The sequence below is a fragment of the Myotis yumanensis genome, unplaced genomic scaffold (assembly GCF_028538775.1).
Source record: "Myotis yumanensis isolate MYYU_CA2020_CCGP unplaced genomic scaffold, mMyoYum1.0.hap1 SCAF_5, whole genome shotgun sequence".
NCBI lineage: Eukaryota > Metazoa > Chordata > Mammalia > Chiroptera > Vespertilionidae > Myotis > Myotis yumanensis.
Window position 1 is genome coordinate 49066298 of NW_027223756.1, and position 18044 is coordinate 49084341.

The window sequence follows — 18044 nt, forward strand, 5'->3', positions numbered from 1 at the left end:
ATCCATAGGACAGCCCTAGCTGGTTCGGCTCAGTGGATAGAGTGTCGGCCTGTGGACAGAAGGGTTCCAGGTTCAATTCAGGTCAAGGACATGTACCTCGGTTGCAGGCTCCTCCCTGGCCAGGGCCCTGGTCGGGCACGTGTAGGAGGCAACCAATCGGTGTGTTTTTTTCACATCGATATTTCTCTCTGTCTTTCCCTTTCTCTCCCACTCTCTCTAAAAATCAATGGAAAAACATCTTCGGGTGACGATTAAAAATAAATAAATAAATAAATAAGATAAAAAACCAAAATCCACAGGACCTCCTCTGGAACTCAAGAAGAGGCCACACTGAGGAAATACAGATGACACAAACACCAGCATCTAGTTCCATTTTATTAAAAAACAAAACCAAACAAAATTTTGCAATGAAATTTCCTGGAATTCACAATCCTTTTCCAATCATTAGAGTTGCACTTTTTAAAAAAACCAGTACATAAGAACACGATGGCACTTATTTACACGATAGTCTTCTATATAACAAAAATAGCTGTGTTGTACGCTTGAATGTTTCCGACTCTCGTCCTTAACATTTTACCACTCCCAGTAGGGGACAAAAGGTTTATGCTCTCCAAGCACACAGAGAATAGAATCAAGGGAAAGAAAAGTCCATGTCTCCTAACAGAAGACAAATCCCTTTAAAGACCGTTTTTTAAAACTTCTTTGTATTTCGAGATATAAAGTGCTTTGGAAGGAATAAGGTAGGGGCCCGAGGTGGGGAAGAAGAAATGAGATTTATACAGGAAATAAACAACAACTACACTGCCTTAACTAATCATTTAAATATACTCCTGACTTTGTACAGAAGATGATGTTTGGGTAAAATAGATACACAATTCATTACTCAAATTTTCAGCTTTGAAGAGAAAACCAAAGTCCAAATTAAAAGTTACCCATGAAAACACCATCAGGAATCACTGTGGGTTTTGAGTCACGTGGCAGATCATCCAGGGAGCTCGGTCTCAGGATCTGAATAGGGAGAGGGTGGGGACTGTCGGCCGGGACCACCACGGGCATGATCTGCAGACGGGCCAGAGAGACCTCCTGGGGAAGTGAAGTCAAATTCTATCTGTGACGTCATTCATTTTACAATAAAAACACAATTCATGTTTAGAAAGAAAAAATAAAGCCATTGGATTCTTTCTTTCTTGCTAGTAGGGAGCTACTAGAGATGGATTTATGATGCCATGTTGGACTATTTCATAATGGTAAGTGCATTCTTTGTAGCAGATGTCTTTTTTGGTGGGAATAATGTGCTATATACAGAGGGGTTAAAATAAGGTTTTTTTCCCCCCTTTTCACATTGAACTGGCAATTGCAGGTCATGGTCTGCAGTCTACAGAATTGGGTGTCACATACAAGTTTCTTGGAAGGCTCCTCTGGAAACTAGGATCATCATTCTCCCAGCTCATGAATACTTTAAAGAACAAGACCCATTTTTTTTTTTCAGGAATTGAATGGAATGTAACTTTTCACAAATACAAAATTACTTCAAGTTTTCTAAATATAAGGAACATCCCACTATAAAAATAGCCCTTCCACCTTCCCCCCACCCCTACATTTCTTTCTAATTATAAAATGGTACAACCATTTCAGATTACTAATGTGAAAGCAGGAAGTCAATATATTATTATGTACACATACAAAAACACATATTTCATACCATCTACATTCATATGAAAGAAGTCTGTTTATTGAGCTTCCTTTGCAATTGGACAAGAATCAAGTTAAGTTACAGAACCATCAGGCCCTTGCCTTATAACTCTGCACCAACATTCCAGCCAGAGGCCTCTTGTTACAAACAGAGCCCAGTACTTGTCAACATATTGCAGAAGGAAGGACTACTGACAGTGAGGTCTTCAGTGGGGTTCACTTTCAACCTTTCAGGGTTTGTGACAGTCCTTTCTCTTTTGATAAACCAAATTCTCAACTACTGAGGGAATTGGATAATAAAAGGCAAACAACTAGGTGTTGATGAAATGATGACTCTAGTCTAGTCAAATCAATCGGCTGAAAGAATGGTGATTTTGCAGCAGAGGGCGCTCTGCCCCCTCACAATAACATCCCACTGACCAGTAAGTGCCATAGATACCAACACAAACGCAGACAGCAGAGTTCCTGTTAATCATCCGTCTTTAACCGCAATCGTTTGGTATTTTCTTCAAAAGAGTGGGGTACTAATTAACTAGCTCTTGTACATGAAAATTCTTTGGCTATGTAAAATCATCACATTCTTCAAGAGAACAATATTCTGAGTTGAATAAAGCACTCGGTTTCTCTAAAACTTCTGAGGGAAAAGGGAACTAACCACTAGACTTTAAAGATGTTGTGGTACTAAGGCCACAAGACATTGTTTTTATGTTTCCGGATTTAGAAAGGTCAAAGTCAATTGCCAGCGTGCAAGAGAAACCCCCTGAAGATTTCATGGTTTCCTTTGTCTGACGAGGCAACACACCTTCCCTTTTCTTCATGAGAACATTAGGAGACAATGCAACTGATCAATGGAAGAAGCATGTGTCCATTTGGATGGTGAGCCGTCTTTGGTTTACAGAGCACACATGGTCCCCACATTTCCCTGCTTCTCTAAGCCCTCCGCTTCCTTCAGGATGACAAGACCAGGCAGTGACTATGGGTAACTCAGGTTGAGCTACCTTCTCCGCAGATCTTTCTCCTGCGCTTTGTTTAGACTTGCAGCCTTTTGAGAAATGCAATTACTTGCCTTATCATATCATCAACCAACATTGATCGGGTGGCCACAGAGCGAAGGACTCTGTAGTAAGTGCAAACGTCAATAGTGACAAGGATGAGAAGGTCTTTGATCACTGAGATTCCTGCAGAAAGCCACGGATGAAGCACTGGAGCAGGCATAGCTCAGCGGGAGGAAAGCAGAGACGTGAACGACATCAGCAGGTTCTTTGCAGAACAAGCTGGTTGTGCAGTTCAGGGGATGGATAGTGAAAGGTCCACATCTGGGACATGGAATCACTTCTTTAGTTTTGGGGGGACACTTCAGTGCTGTCAGAGGACTCAACATGGAAAAGTGTGGCTACTGATCTAAGGGTCTTTACAAATGATCATTCCTATTACAAAGGGCCTGGAGTTGTGAGATGGGGAGCAAAGTGGGAAAAGGGAAGAGGTAAGTGATGAGAAACTCATACCTACTTCTCAGAATTAATTTAGTTTTTAGGTAATCCAAACCTCTGCAATCATGAGTTTTTAACTCCTTCACACACACACACACACACACACACACACACACACACACGAACCAGGTTGGCTCTAAACCCAGGAGGTGAGCATTTATTAGGAAGAATGCCCCTATTCATATCCTGCCACCCTCTGCTCCCACTCCCTGCGGGTGGTATCCACACCACCTTGGCCTGCCATCACCAGATGCACTCTCTGTCCTGGCCCTGCAATGGCATGGATGAGGGACTTCTGGGACCCAGAGCAGTGCCCAAGGAACCCCGTGTCCCTCCCGTTAGGAAGCTAGTTTCTTTGTGTCTTTTTTTCAGTCTTAAGGAAGAGGTGGCCTCTCAGATCACTTACAAAGAGCAAGCTCTTGTGCTACAATGTTAGGAAGCAGAGTGGCCATCGGATACGGTATGGCCCACACAGTTTTCTAAGAAACCCTAGCCCTGGGGCCTGGGCTGAGCCAGGAAGGTCACAGATGCTGGAGGTGGGAGATACTAAACCTAGACAGCATTCTGGAGTTGTTTCCTTGCCATTACTTGCCTGGGAGACTTTTCTAGCAAGGAAGCCTGGGAGAAAAAGGCAATAGCTATAGATGGTCTGTGATAAAATTAGACATGAAAGTGAAAATGGGGCTAGCTCCTTTAAGGAGGAAGTTAATTTGCCTTTAGAGTAAACTGGGTATTATTGTCTGCAGTGCAGCTATAGATGTTGTCATGAATAAGAAGAAAACACCAACACTAATGATGGTAATCACATTAGAGACTCTATAGGTCTGGAGCCACCAAGGTTTTTTCTGAAAGAGGAGAGAAGAATGTGTGTAGGTGTGCATACACAGAGACAGACAGGCAGTCAGAGAAAGCTGGACACTGAGACAGAAAAGGGAAAGAAATCCAAGTCAGAGCACATAACACATGCTACCGGACATTGCCTCTGGGACCTTGGGACCAGAAAGCTGGGTCCTCGCTCCATAGAGGATGTGACTCTACATCCCAGATTTTCTGAAAGAGTTTGATTTCATGGGACTTCTTTGTGTGCAGTCAAGGTGAAGCACTCAATGGTTAACTAAATGCCATTTATTCTGCATGCTCTGTGAGAAGTTTCACCTAAAGAAAACTAAATAAATGAGGAAGAATCCTATGCTAGGCTCCCTGTCAGCATTTTCGGTCCTGAAAGCATGGCGGCTGCAGGGAGGTCAGGACATTAATGGAAATAGCCACGGGAACCATGGATTTCCTACGACCAAACCCAGAGCCAAGAACATCCAGAGACGTTTCCACCAGAATGAGGGAAATGCTGAAAACAAGACAAAATAAACAAACCTCTTTGGATGGAGACTCCGTGGGCATGACGCTCACTATGTGATGTCAGAATAGGTAGGTGCCTTTGCCATTAGTAACTTTCTACCATCTCAAACTCTCCCCTCGCCCTGCCTAGATGGTGCAGTTGACATTTCAGGGGTGACAAGCCCTGGAGACTCCATCAACATGCAGGTGCTGTCTTCAGGATCCGGGCTAAGTTCCTCCCAAAGGGACCAGCCAACAGGAGGTAGCAACTCCTAGAGGAAGAAGGACAGCTAGGGGTTGAGGTCAAGTTGGATGACTCCAGTCTGGGATTCTCTTTGGCTCAAGTCTAAGGGCTTGCCATGGAAGTGAGTGAGGGATATCCTTCTGTTTCAGCACCAAATCAACATGGCCTGTGTGACTTCCTACAAAACAACTGGTCAGAGAGATCACAGCAAATGGTAATGGAAATCAGTGGTGTGGTGAGAAAGTCCAAGCAGATATTTCAGAAAGGGTGGCCTGAACATTTATCCATTACAAAACAAACGGATCTTGGGGCCTCTGATCAGGCGACTTGGGTGGAGTCTAGTTCTCTTAGGAGGTAATTAGGTTTTTACCTTTTTTCTTTGTAAGGGTCGGGGAACCTTGTGAGATTATTGTGGAAGCCGGAGACCTGTGCTGTCCAATCGGTAGCTCATCCAAATTGAGATGCGCCATGAGTGTAACCTATGCAACGGCTTTAGAAGACTAAGTATGGACAAGAAGGTAAGGTGTTTCATGAATTCTTTTTACACGAATTGCATGTCGAGACAATAATATTGGATTCAAAAAATATATTATTAAATTATGATTACGTGTTTACTTTTTCTAACGTGGCCAGTAGAAAACTTAAAATCACTCGTGTGACTGGCATTACATTTCTATTGGACGGTGCTGGTCTAGACACGTACGACAGAAAAATGCAAATCAGCAAATACGCAATTTGCATATACTTGCAGAGGGTTCTCCAACCTTTTGACACCCTCCATGAACCATGGGATCCCCAGGTCTTTGGTGGGCGGTGGTGAGGAACACTGTGCGGGAAGGGCTGTTTCCATTTCTTTTGCATCCTTCTATGCTGGTTAAAAAAATTGTTTAAAAAGCTACAGGAGGAGTCTCCAGAGACAGACCTTTGGTAACTGGAGAACCTTGCAGACTCAGGGGGTTTGTGGCAGAGCCTCCATGGGGTCAGGCCCACAAGGCCTCCAGTGAGCCTCCTGGCCCTCAGCATCTACACAGCGCCCTCTAGGGGTTGCTGCAGCCACATGCAATCGATTCCTCTGCACCTGGTCATGGCAGGAAGAGAGAACCATGGTCAGAGGACCATGCACTCCACAGGCATTTTCTCTCTGGGTAAGCAATACAATGCATTCTTCTGTTCAATTACCCTTCTAAGTCCACTTGGCTAAAGTTATCACTGAAGTTTGTTTGGGGCCAAGCTGACAGAAGGAGGAGTAGGTATTGCAGGCCCTTTCTGACTGAGAAAGGAAACACCTGGAGATGAAGAATTGCACACTGAGAACCAGGCTTTGAGGGGTCCAGAGAAGGCAAACTCTGTGACTAACGGCAGATTGAGAACAAGGTGAAACCAAACAACTCCTCCTTTGGCTGGAAACTTCAATCACTGAGATGTTCATTCTTAGCAACCCAGGAGCGCCAAATCCCCAAAGCTGTTCCTCTATGTTACACGCCCAGTGCCTCTGCCTCTCCAAGGTGCAAAGTGGGCTACCTGCCATCGCTACCTGCAACAAATAGATCCCCTGGCCAACTGCTCACTGGTGGTCCTAAGGCCACAGGAGCCTTGGGCACCACCTTGTTCAATTCCTCCACTTTACAGAGGAAGAGGTTGAGGCCCAGCAAGCACGCGGCTCACCTGGGCCTCCCGCCTCCTGCCTCAGCGCCGTCCTCATTTCTCCCTGGATTTCAATACAGGAGGGGCTGGACTCCCAGACAGATGGGTTATTTCTGAAGGTGGCAATCGTTTCCCTTAGCCTTGCTACCTAAGTAGAAAGCATCAAGTAGGAAAGGTCAAAGGTGGTGACAAAGAGCACCCAGCAGTGTTCCTTGACCTACACCCTACGCTTCAGCAGGCAGCAAGGCCGCACGGCAGAGCCAAACTCTGTATTTGGTTGAGTGCTAGTGTGAGGAGAGGGAAAAGCCTCCTCAATGCACAGAGAACTCAGGGAGGGCAGCTTCCTGTCCCGGTCAGCTTCCTACAGAGGACAAGGTGACGGTGGCTGTCCAGGGAGACTGCTCACCACCTTAGTCATCTGCGTGGGGAGAGTCTACATGGATTACAAAATTGCCCACAGAAAAAAATAGCACATTTTTGTCACAGTTACAAAAAAAGATACAAACATAACTGTTTCAAAATACAGATGCCTCCTTTTCTTTCTCTGTCTCTCTCAGTCAGGAGAAACTTGGACTTAGCCAAGTCCCGTGCTGGACTTTTTAGACCAGGTGGTTCATCGACTCCTACCTCCCTCCTCACTTGGTGTCTGGACACCCTCAGGGAGACCCGGGAAACAATCTGTAAAGGATTCACCTACAACCCTCGAGCTGGGGAGGTGTAACAGATGTGTTGGAATGAAGGTGAGACCCCCATGGTGGTGGACACCAGATTCAAAGCTGACGTTCCTAAAGCCTCCATCTCCTGCAGAAGCCAGTGAGGTAACAAAGCCTGTCCTAGGCTCGGGGGAGCCAGCACAACAGGCAGTTCGCTTTCAGGAAGAATGGGTGGTAGCTGGTTTTTAAACTAGCCCCGTAGTTCCAGCTAAGAGTTCTACAGCCAATGAGAGTGGCCTTAAAGCCTGGAGGGGACTTCTGAGCTCAGAATTTCAGCCACACCCTGTAAGATCCAGACAAATTAAACTGCCTCCCTACAGCTTCCTTCTCATGTCACATGGCCCTTCACGGAGCCTGGCAGGCGGCGGGAGCCAGTGTGATGTTGCTGAGCAGAATGAGCAGCGGCCTCAACACATTCAGAGCTCTGTGTTGGGGTTTCTGGCAGCTGGGAGTGTTAAGATCCATTGAAAAGAATTTAGATTCCTAATGAGAGCTGGCCTTCGCCTGTTTCAGGTGCTCAGACCCTTCCCAAAGCCGTGCACACTCATGCTGAGAGGTCAAAGTCCTTAGTCTCAGAGACTGACATGGACTGATCACAACAGGGATGGGTGCTTCGAAACACAGCTCCGTGTAAAAGCTGGAGTGGATCGAAGGAAAAACAAAGGAGTGGACCTACAGGGAACTATACACAGTCTTTAAAAAGAAACTGCCAAGGAAATCAAACAACAATTCCAAAACAAGAAAACAACACTGGGGGAAACTGAAATGAACACCGAGTAGCCCCGAAAGTGTCCTTTCAGTCTGTTAGGGGCCTCAGTGTCTGCAGGGCCCGGGAGGGAACACCAGCTTTCCGCTTCCAAGCTGCCAAGGCCGCGGGCTGTTGTGGAGACGGAGAAACTGCATCCTGATCAGCTGGACTTTGGATATTGCTTTTCATGACCGTTCTTGAGCAGAGCGCCCTGCCGATGCCGAGGTGTTCTGGAGGTGTGTGTGCCTGGTCCAAGTCTCGGGCACGCCTCCCCCCCTTCCCCATGGGTCCTACCATCCCTTTCTTCTGTGTTCGCCATTTCATGATTTCACCTCTTCGCAGTCCTGGTCGGTGGAAAGTTCTACATCAGACAGTCCAACCTCCATCGCCATAATCAGCGAGATATCAGAGTCACTGCTGACAGCTGGCTCCTGCTCGCCTGGGAGGAGAGAGCAAAGTGCATGGTGAACACTGAGCTACGTCTTTAGATGATGCTTTTTATTTAGTTCAATTGTCTTTAATAGCATTTCTTTGAAGGTCAGGAGAAGATAGTAGAAAAGTTGATTATTTTGTGTAAAACAACATGTAGTTAGAGTCATATTGTCACCCAAAATAAATTTTAAATGGGGCAAAAAGTTAAATGTAAACAAAAGAAACTAATAAAGCTAGAAGAAAATATATCAAAGTAGGAAAATATCTATCTAAACAGGGCAAGAAGTTCTATAAGAAAAAACAATTGAGCAATTCACAGAAGAAAAGATTGATAAGTGTGCATAAAAATTAAAAAAACACACAAAAAGATCAAAAGGCCTATATCACACTGGAAATATTTGTAAAAATTTTATAAATGACCATTTTAAACATATTGAGAGCTTTTAAATCAATAAAAAAACTAACAGAACAACAGAAAAATGGGCAGATTACTATGGTTCAATTCACAGAGGAGTATAATAAAAATGACCAATAAATAAAAGGTAAAAATGAGCTACTCTTTTTGTTTCTGAAATCTTGACTTTTTAAAAAAGATAGCCTTATAGTTAGTTAAGGGTACATTGAGGTAGGCACTTTGATAGATTACATGTAGAACTGTGAAATTTTCACCCAGTAAGTTCATTTCCAGAATGTATTACAGAGAAATGATCAGATGCAAAAACATTCATTTAATCATTATTTATAGCAGCAAAACAGTCCATGTAACCAAGTCCAACAACAGAGAATATCTGAATGAACTATGTTACTTCTAAAGGACATCTTGTCACAACCATTTAAGTGACATTTCCAGAGAATTTGTTGTTACATTAGAATATGCTCACAGTATACTGAGAAGTAAAGGCAATGTATTCAAAGTTTTTTATGCAGTGAGCTTGACATAGAAAGTTAATTAGAAGCGAGGAAACCAAAAAATGCTACTAAGTGTTGTCTCAAGTTTTAAGACATAATCATTGTCTTTTTTTTTTCAGTTTTACTCCCAAACATTCTGCAAAGCACAAATATCATTCACTCACTCAAGGCATAATGAGTCCCCACTCTGTATTAAGGATTGTGCTAGGTGCTAAGGATGTAGTTGAGAGAGAGATGATTCCTGTCCAGTAGGAAGGCCGACCAGTAGCTGCTAGTCAATTACAAGACAATGGGATAAGCACTGTGCTGGTGTCATAGCAGCAGCAAAGAGGGCTACATAATCATTTGCTGAATCAAAGCAGGCTTCCTGTAGGGTGCAATGACTAAACTGAATTCTACAGGGTAACTCGTATTCTAGCCAGAAGCATGAGAAGGAAGAATCTTTTAAGCACAGCAATAGCACATCGAGATGTCTGGAGGTGATAGGGAGCCCTTAGCTGGACATCAGATCATAGTTAAGTATGACTGGAATGCAGAGTCAAGCTAGGGAGTATGAACAGGGGAGTCAGGGGAGCTCAGCTGCAGAAAAGGCAGCTTTGCAGCCAAAAGTTCTTGTACATTCAATTATCCTGCAAGATAAACAGGCAATTAAAAGACCAAACAAAATGTCTAAAGATGGCTGATGGTTATAAAACTTTTGCACTGATATAATTTATTTCATGTTGAAGTACAGGTAAGAGCTCATCACAGTGGTATTGTGACTTTCATATAAATCTAGGAAAAGCTCACTGCACCTGCTCGGATAGCTTCTCACCTTCACTTCTGGCTCCTTAGCCATCAGCCTCAGCAGATTTCTTGCATTCATTCTCACCGTAGTGTTTTCTAAACTGGAATGTGTGAATTAAAAGCAAAAGGGGCTATGGGGACTGTGAAAAGTATGGGCCGCTGAAGTCATGATGCTATTTTGGAAAGGGAACGTCCTGCACAGCTCAAGGCAAAGGTAAATTTAAATAAACAAAAATAGAGATTTGCCAAAAAAAGGGTTCACTTTCCATGATGTGACATTTGCATCAACCACATTATCTAATCATTTTTCATTTCAAAACATTAAAAAATTATCTGAAGACATTTGAAATTATTCCTTACTGTGCCCTATGTTTTCAACTGAACTTGGTCTGCTCCATACTTTTTAAAAGCAGGTTTTTATCCTTTAACCAAGGCAGATGTTTTTCTTTGAGACCGCGATCATGCAAAGGAAAACGCTGTCACTGAGACATTTAGAAGGTTCTCTGCAGGTGAGTGTGAAGTAGCTATTAACAATGTAATTTTTACCTTCTTTCCTGCAAAGGCCAATATGAAACTAATGCGGAAATAACAGTGGCCTTTATTGAATTCTCACAACAACCTTTCCATGTAGGTATTATTAGTACTGCTTTACAGGTAAAAAAAAAAAAATCCTCTCTCAGTCCATTTTACACAATAGTACATTATCTACTTGACACACTTCCTTCTCTTGGGTTTCATGCATTGTAGAGACACAGAGAGCATTTAAACAGGGAGTGATGTGATCCACTTAATATTTTAAAAGATCACTCTGGCAGTTAAGTGAAGAATAGACCGGTAGGACAAAGGACAGAGATAATCCAGAGGAAACTATTGTGGAAAACAGATGAAGCACAATGCTGTTTTGTTGTGGCAATAGGACTGGAGATAAGAGGACAAATTAAAAAAGGATTTGAGAAGAAGGATATACAGAAAAGTGATGGACTGGACAAGCAAAAGAAGAGAAACAGTGGCTTCCACATTTCTTGAGCAACACAGGTACTTTTACTGAACTGGAGAAACCGGAAGCCAAACAGGTGGGGATAGATAAACAGTTGAGTTTTGCATGTGCGATGCTTCAGGTGCTCATAAGAAAGCCAATGTTGTTGTGGAATTAATGGGCAGCTAGATGTAGAGTCTGGAGTGTAGAGGAGAGGCTGTGACTGTCAGTAAATTGGGAGGCTTCAGTGTAGAGAAGATACTTTAAACCATGGGAGCAAATGAGGTTTTCTAGAAAAAGACTGTAGAATGAAAAGATAACTCAGGGGTAGAGCTTCCAGGAACATCAAAACCTATGGGCAAAAACTCAAACTGGTGTCTCTGAGATAATTTGTTTGGCCCATACAGTGTTCCTTTGAAAGTGTGAATTAGTTACCAGTACTTAAGTCAGGTTATTTCACATACAAATTTATATTTGAATTTTATCTTGAAAAAAAAAAATAGAATATGGCAACACGTGCTCAGTTCCCAGATGGAAATCACTGGGGTGACCTGGGTAAGGGCTGTCCCCCTTAGCTCAAGGCAAAGAGGCTCGAGGGCACCATGGTTGGCCAACAGTCTGCACACTGGATCATGTTACTTGCTTGACCTGTGTAGACATTTGAGTTTCAAATATCAGGGAGAAGGCAGAGCACAGCAGAGGAGGGTAAGCCCCCAAAGAGCCTGAAAATAGAGAACATTGTTTCACTGATTTGTTTCTGTTTTTTCTTTTAAATATATACATTGATTTCAGAGAGGAAGGGCAAGGGAGAAAGAGATAGAAATATCAATGATGAGAGAGAATCATTGATTGACTACCTCCTACTCTGGGGATCTAGCCCACAACCAGGCATGTGCCCTGACCAGGAATCGAACAGTGAACTCCTGGTTCATAGGTCGATGCTCACTGAGCACACTGGTTGGGTCTTTTAAATATATTTTTGCTTCTTTACCTCCTATAGGTAATGACTCACCGTTACAGTCCATACCCAAGGAAATGAGATACTGTGGGTATCTCATTGGTTAGGGTGGATTTAAAGACTGATCCCAAGTCATCTAATTCTCAGCTTTGAACCTCTTTATCAGAGCATTAAAGAGAATCTGATTAGCTGGTAAGCAGAAAATACTGCTCTCAACGGAGCCTTGTAACCTACTTTGTTGACCCATAACAATGCTTTCGTATATTTCCACATTTAATTCTAAGTAAATTTAATCAATAGCTTAACTGTGGCTAACAAAAAAATTCTGAGTGGTGGGATTTGTTTTATTAACTTCATAAATTATTATTTAATTTTTATTGGACTTACTGGAGTGACATTGGTTAATAAAGTGATATAGGCTTCAGGTGTACAGTTCTAGAATAGATCATCAGTATATTGTATTGTATTCACTACCCCAAGTCTCCTTCCATCTCCATTTATTCCCCCATATCCTCTTTACCTCTCTCATCCCCATTTAATTTCACAAATTGTTAATACATTTTGTTTATCTCCATCCTCTTTAATAGATAAAATGTTACTGAAGGACTCAGAGGTCTCCCTTTGTGAAATGGGCATTGCAATCAACTGTGGGTTGTATGTCACTGTCTATAGCAGAGGGTCTGGTTGAAGTTTCTTCCAACCTGAGACTGTAGGACCCTGAGGTCTGTCCTGTCTGGCCTGGGGCACACCTGGCCTATCTCTATCACTTCTCTGGCTCAGGCCCATGCCATGGTCCACATTCTCATTTTAGAATGCTGTCATTGGTAAATGTTTGTAGCAGTGAAAATGAATTGAAGTTCCTCTCTGGCTTTGAGAGGCTCAAGTTTTGTATTTATTAACTAATAACAATATTAGTGCTTATTGAGTACTTAGTACATGATATCATTTCCATAATTAGGTGATAAAACTAAAGCTTGAAAAAGTTAAAAATGGAGGGCAGGTGAAATCCTAGCCTTGTCTGATTCCAGAGTCCATGAACTTGGCCATATCTACAGTACAGAGCTGAGATTCTTAACCAAAAGATTACTGGGCTTTCAGGGGAGTCCAGGTACCTAGAATGACAATCACACTTTTATGGGTATGTGCATATATGCATTTTTCTGGTGAGAGGGTTTCCTTTACCAGATTCTCACAGAAGCCAGGCAAGGCTAAGAAGCATTCACTGAGAGCTTTTGCATCCTGGGTGAACTGAAGAACACATTTTCGTCTGCAACAGAGTGGCTTGGCTTTTTTATTAAAGCACATTTTGGTTCCATGTCACTGACGGCGTTCTATTCACTTCACATGAAGTCAGTGTTCTCCTCAACTGTTTCTTTATGATGGTTATTCAAAGCTAAAGCAGAAAGTTATCCTTCCCAGAATGAGGACTGACATTTGCTCCGCTGCCTGTCTTATGAAAGAAGGCATAGGCGGTAGCACGCCGGAATAAGCCCTCCTCTGTTAGGAAGTAACAAACACTGCCCTCGGAACAGTGCTCTCTGTGTTGAGGCGAATTACTTGGTGATGAGTATAACCCCCCAGGTGTCCTGATTCTCCAGCAGGTTTGGTGTTCACATGCTGGTCACTGCTCCGCATCACACAGAAGCCCATCTCCCCCCACCCCAATGCACTTGAAAAATAAGGTACCAAAGAATAGCATCTCTCTGTCCACTGCTGCCCATGCTGATCTCCTTGGAAATAGGACATCATTTCCATTCCCCGCTGTGCTACACAAGCACACCACTGGGGAGATGCTCAAGCCGAGGGGCTGACTGACAAGGCTGCTGTCTTTGCATCTTGTCTCAGAATTGCGGTTTCTTAGGGCTGGGACACTGCCTATTATTCTCCGTCATCATCTCTGTGGGCAAGTTCATTAAGGAAAGTTCATTCTCCAATAAGGAAATGTACTCCTTCGAAATTATTTTGTTAACAAGAATTTTGGAGAAGATAAACTTCCGATTTGGTTTACATTTTCCCTCTCGTGAGTGGCTTCTGCTGTGAGAATGGCAGGGCTCTGGGTCACTCTGGGTTGTGCGATCATGACAATGACAGCTGATTCCTCCCTACGGGGCAGGCACTGTGTTAAGTGATCACGTATGTTATGTGGTTATCCTGACAACAACGCTGTGAAGGAGGCATGTGGTTCCCCCAGTGACTGCTTCACATTTTACAGGGGAAGTCAACATGTCCAAAGTCAAGTCCATAGCAAGGGGCAGAAATGGAATCCTCTCCACGCGAGCAAGTGCTGCTGACGGCTATGCTACTCCGGAGTGGCAGAGCTGTCAGATTTCTCTGTGGCTGCCAAGCTGTTCTCACAGGCAAGGCTTGGCCACCTCTGGGAACCAAGCGTTCCCAGCTGATGATGCAAACTCATCCATTTGGACAAGTGACTCCCGAAATCATTTGGATGTCACTGGTACTTTTGCCTTTTCAAATTCTTGCTCATAGTTATAAAAATAAACTTCAAGAGCTCCAATCAGGAAAATTCTTCCTCACCTTTTAGATGGGGAGGTCTAAAGCATTGTTTTTATGCTGACTTGGTAAAGGAGAATTCCCTGGAAGTTTGTATATTAAATTAGGTCACAATTGTCTGAATTCACTTGGCTTTTCTCTCTTCATCATTGTTTTTCTTTCTCTGTGACACTTCATCCAGCAAGAGAAATGTTTTCTTCAATGGCTCAAACTCCTTACTGATTTCCTTAACAGTTCATTCACTGAGTAATTCCTTACTAAGTGCCAAGAGAAGAAACACTGTGATATTTGCATTAGCTTTACATAGTTTTGCAGCAAAAGGGACAAAATCTAGTGGACATTTACACTGTTAGTAGCTTTTTTATAATCCCAATTACAAAAACCTACAGAAAACCTTAAGCATTAAGCATAGTAGTTGGTGTATGGAAGGTTCTTGTAAATGTGAATATGATTGGGGAAAAAAAAAAGAGAAAGAGGAAGCTGCCAGATGGAATTAGAGGACAGGCAGAGATCATGCAGACTCACCCATTTTTGCAATTGATTAAAATTATCCAGAGACTTCACTTATTTATTCACTTATTGATCACCTACTAGGTACATGGCACTACTGATGAGCTTTGCAGGAGATAAAGATTACCTTAAAATAGGCTCTGCCTCTAAGTTGAATTTGATCTAGTAAAATATATCAGACTTGTAGCTGCACATTTAATACAAGGTGATATGTGCTAAAAAACAGGAATAAATAGAATGGCAAGAAATAAGGGGTGGGGAAATTTCACCTCTGATTGGGTCGCCAAAAGTGTTCATAAAGTAGGTGACATGTAAACCTGTGGGGAGAGATCTGATTAGTATTGTTAAGTATAAAGATGAGGAGAAATGACATTCCTTTCAGGAGAACCAGCATGACTAGGTATCAACAGAGCAAATGTCAGGCATGTGGATGGTTTGGTTTTGGTGTAGCTTTAGGTTATAGAGAATGATAAGCTATGTGCCAGATGTAGCTGGTAGGTACTCTGCCCTCTTCCTCTTTCATAGGGAGGCTGGGAACTATATTTCCCAGACTCCCTTGCCAGCTGGCTTTCTCCTAGGTCCTGCCAAGGAGATTGGAAGGCAGGAAGAGGGAAGCTATTGTACTTCTGGGTCAGGCAGGTCACTGTGGGCTCCAGAAATGCTTGCAATGCTTTCAACAGCATTGGAGGGAGAAGATCCTCAGTCCCCAATTTGTGGAAGTGCCTGTGGTTTCCCCAGCAGAAGCAAAAGCGCTCTAACAGCAGAACAGGGGTGTGTGCTCAGTTGCTCTGGGTAATGCCCTCTTGCTTCTTCAGTCTTCCTCCTTTCCTTCCTCCCTCCCTCCCTCCCTCCCTCCCTCCCTCCCTCCCATCCTTCCTCCCTCTCTTCTTCCTTTCCTTTTCTTTCTTTCTTTCTTTCTTTCTTTCTTTCTTTCTTTCTTTCTTTCTTTCTTTCTTTCTTCATCAACTTTATTGAAGCATAATTTACCTATAATAAATTGCACCTATTTAAAGTGTATGATTTGATGAGCTTTGATGGATGTGGAGTAAATCCCCCTACTTATAAATACCTAGAGTGATTTCATTTTCCCTGCTGGTCTCATGGAATACAGGCAATGGGTTTGGAGAGAGAGGCTGTACTAAAACCAAAGAGGGATTTGAATGCAGGCCTAAAGTGTCCTGACTTTAACATACATGGATTATATTATGTTTGTGCATAGGAAGTACTGGCTTAGATAAACTGCTGAAGAAGAAACAATGTCAGCTTCCTTATCCATAAAATAGTGATAATTATAATACACTGCTTCATTTCCTGGTGTGTCTGGCACATGCTATGCCAGATAATGCCCACTTATTTCATATATTTATTGAAGACTTTCCCACAAGCCTCTTGGCTTCCTCCTTTGTCAATTAATGTGCTGGTAGAAAAGGGGTGTCCTCTTTTTCCCTGGCCACTACCCCACTGTTTCTGAAATGTTCTGTTTCTTCAGTGTTATTGGATGTAGTTGATGCATCAACATTTCATAAAGAGCTCATTTGCCACGTGACAGCTTCATCCTTACTGCTTGTACAGATGCCACCCTGTTACAAGATAGTCCGGCGTGAGCGCCAGAAGAAACTAGAGAACAGAGCTCCGAAGGAAACAGGTCTAGTTGAAAGGTCAAGCCGTAGGACATAGCACAGTGGGAAGCTTTCGCCTCTCCCTGGAGGCGGGTGGGGAGGGGAGAACAGGAACAGACACACTTTCTTACATATAAATTTTGAGAAGGGAAGAAGCATTTTAAATATAAGCTGCTAACATAGCAGTCCTCAAGAAGAACATCAGCAAATGATAAGGTAAATGAATAGCTCAATGCTAACTGCAGATGGTACATTGCTATGAGCACATTTAGGTCTCAAACGGCAGGCTTCATTTTATATCATCCTGCTCTATGACCACAATCGATTTAAGGTCTTTAATATAGTTGCTATTTATGACCGTTCTGACCATCGGTTTCCCCAGAAAGCACGTGAGAAACCTGTTCGTAAAGCCTCAAGACTGAAAGTCGTTCGTTTAGAAGAACCTTTGGTTGCCAGCACCTCTGCCATAAAGGCTGCTTCATTTGCCTCTGGCAGGTTTGAGAACTGGTCTCAGCCTGGTGTTTTGGGGGATGGTCAAGGAGGACAGGGCCCCAGGTTGGGGCACAAATATGCCTTGAAAAACTGAGCACCTCACTCTTAGCTAAAGAAAGGAGGCCTGATGCTTTGACCCGAGTATGGTTTATGATATCCCACCATATATTTCTGAAATTCCTATAAATGTATGTGTTTACATGCCTTCTGCAAAAGCCTAATGGATTCTCTCTAAAGCATATAACAGCAAGAGCAGTGGTCCAGTCACACATGTCATAAAATCATAACTGCATCCATTCGTCTGGCTCCCAGAATACAATTTCCAGCTCTTTGTGTTTAGAATAAAACCAGAATTTGTAACCAATATTTGGGCAGGCAATGGGGATTCTGTGCCATGGGTTTAGGGTGAGAATAAAGTAGATACAAATGAGGTTAAGCTGTTCAACAAGGCGAGGGCCCGTGAAAGGGCACAGGAAATATGGGGGACATTAAGCTCAGCCATACTGCCCCTCAAAGATAGAAACCTCTGCTCTCCTGGTCTCTTGAGTCTTCTGTCACTTTGTTTCATAAGCAAGCGGATAAAACTGAAAGAGTTTCCTTAATCCATCACTCACTCGGTCAATCAAATAAGCTAATGGCTATACAGCACTGAGCCCAGTTTCTGGTTTAGAGAAACACTTACTAAAACGGCCTGTGATAGTGATCCTGATAAAGCTGCTCTTCTGTTGGCGGTCACAGCTGGATGAACCCATTCCACCAACTTAATCAGTGAGGAGGCAGATACGATAGTGTGTCTGGAAAAACATCCCATACAGTATCGATTTCATTTCATATCTGGGCAGTGCCAAAATGTAAACAATCTTTTAAAAATACTGACTCTAAAGTTCAACAAAATCTTCCCGACAGGTGGGGTCCAGGAAAGATAGCAGTGACTCTCAAGGGCAAGGTTGGGGGAGGATGTGGGTTCAAAACCCCCAAGAGAAGG

The 18044-nt window shown here is 43.0% G+C and overlaps 1 protein-coding gene across 1 annotated transcript in view; it reads right to left on the reverse strand.

Annotated features, from left to right (window-relative positions):
• Positions 1–362: 362 nt before the first annotated feature.
• The window catches only part of RNF150 (ring finger protein 150), a 161122-nt gene continuing 143440 nt past the window's right edge, over positions 363–18044 (reverse strand). Inside the window, exon 7 of the mRNA XM_070415219.1 lies at positions 363–8305. Coding sequence (XP_070271320.1) covers positions 8187–8305 — 119 coding nt within the window. The 3' untranslated portion in view covers positions 363–8186. The remainder of the gene's footprint in view (positions 8306–18044) is intronic.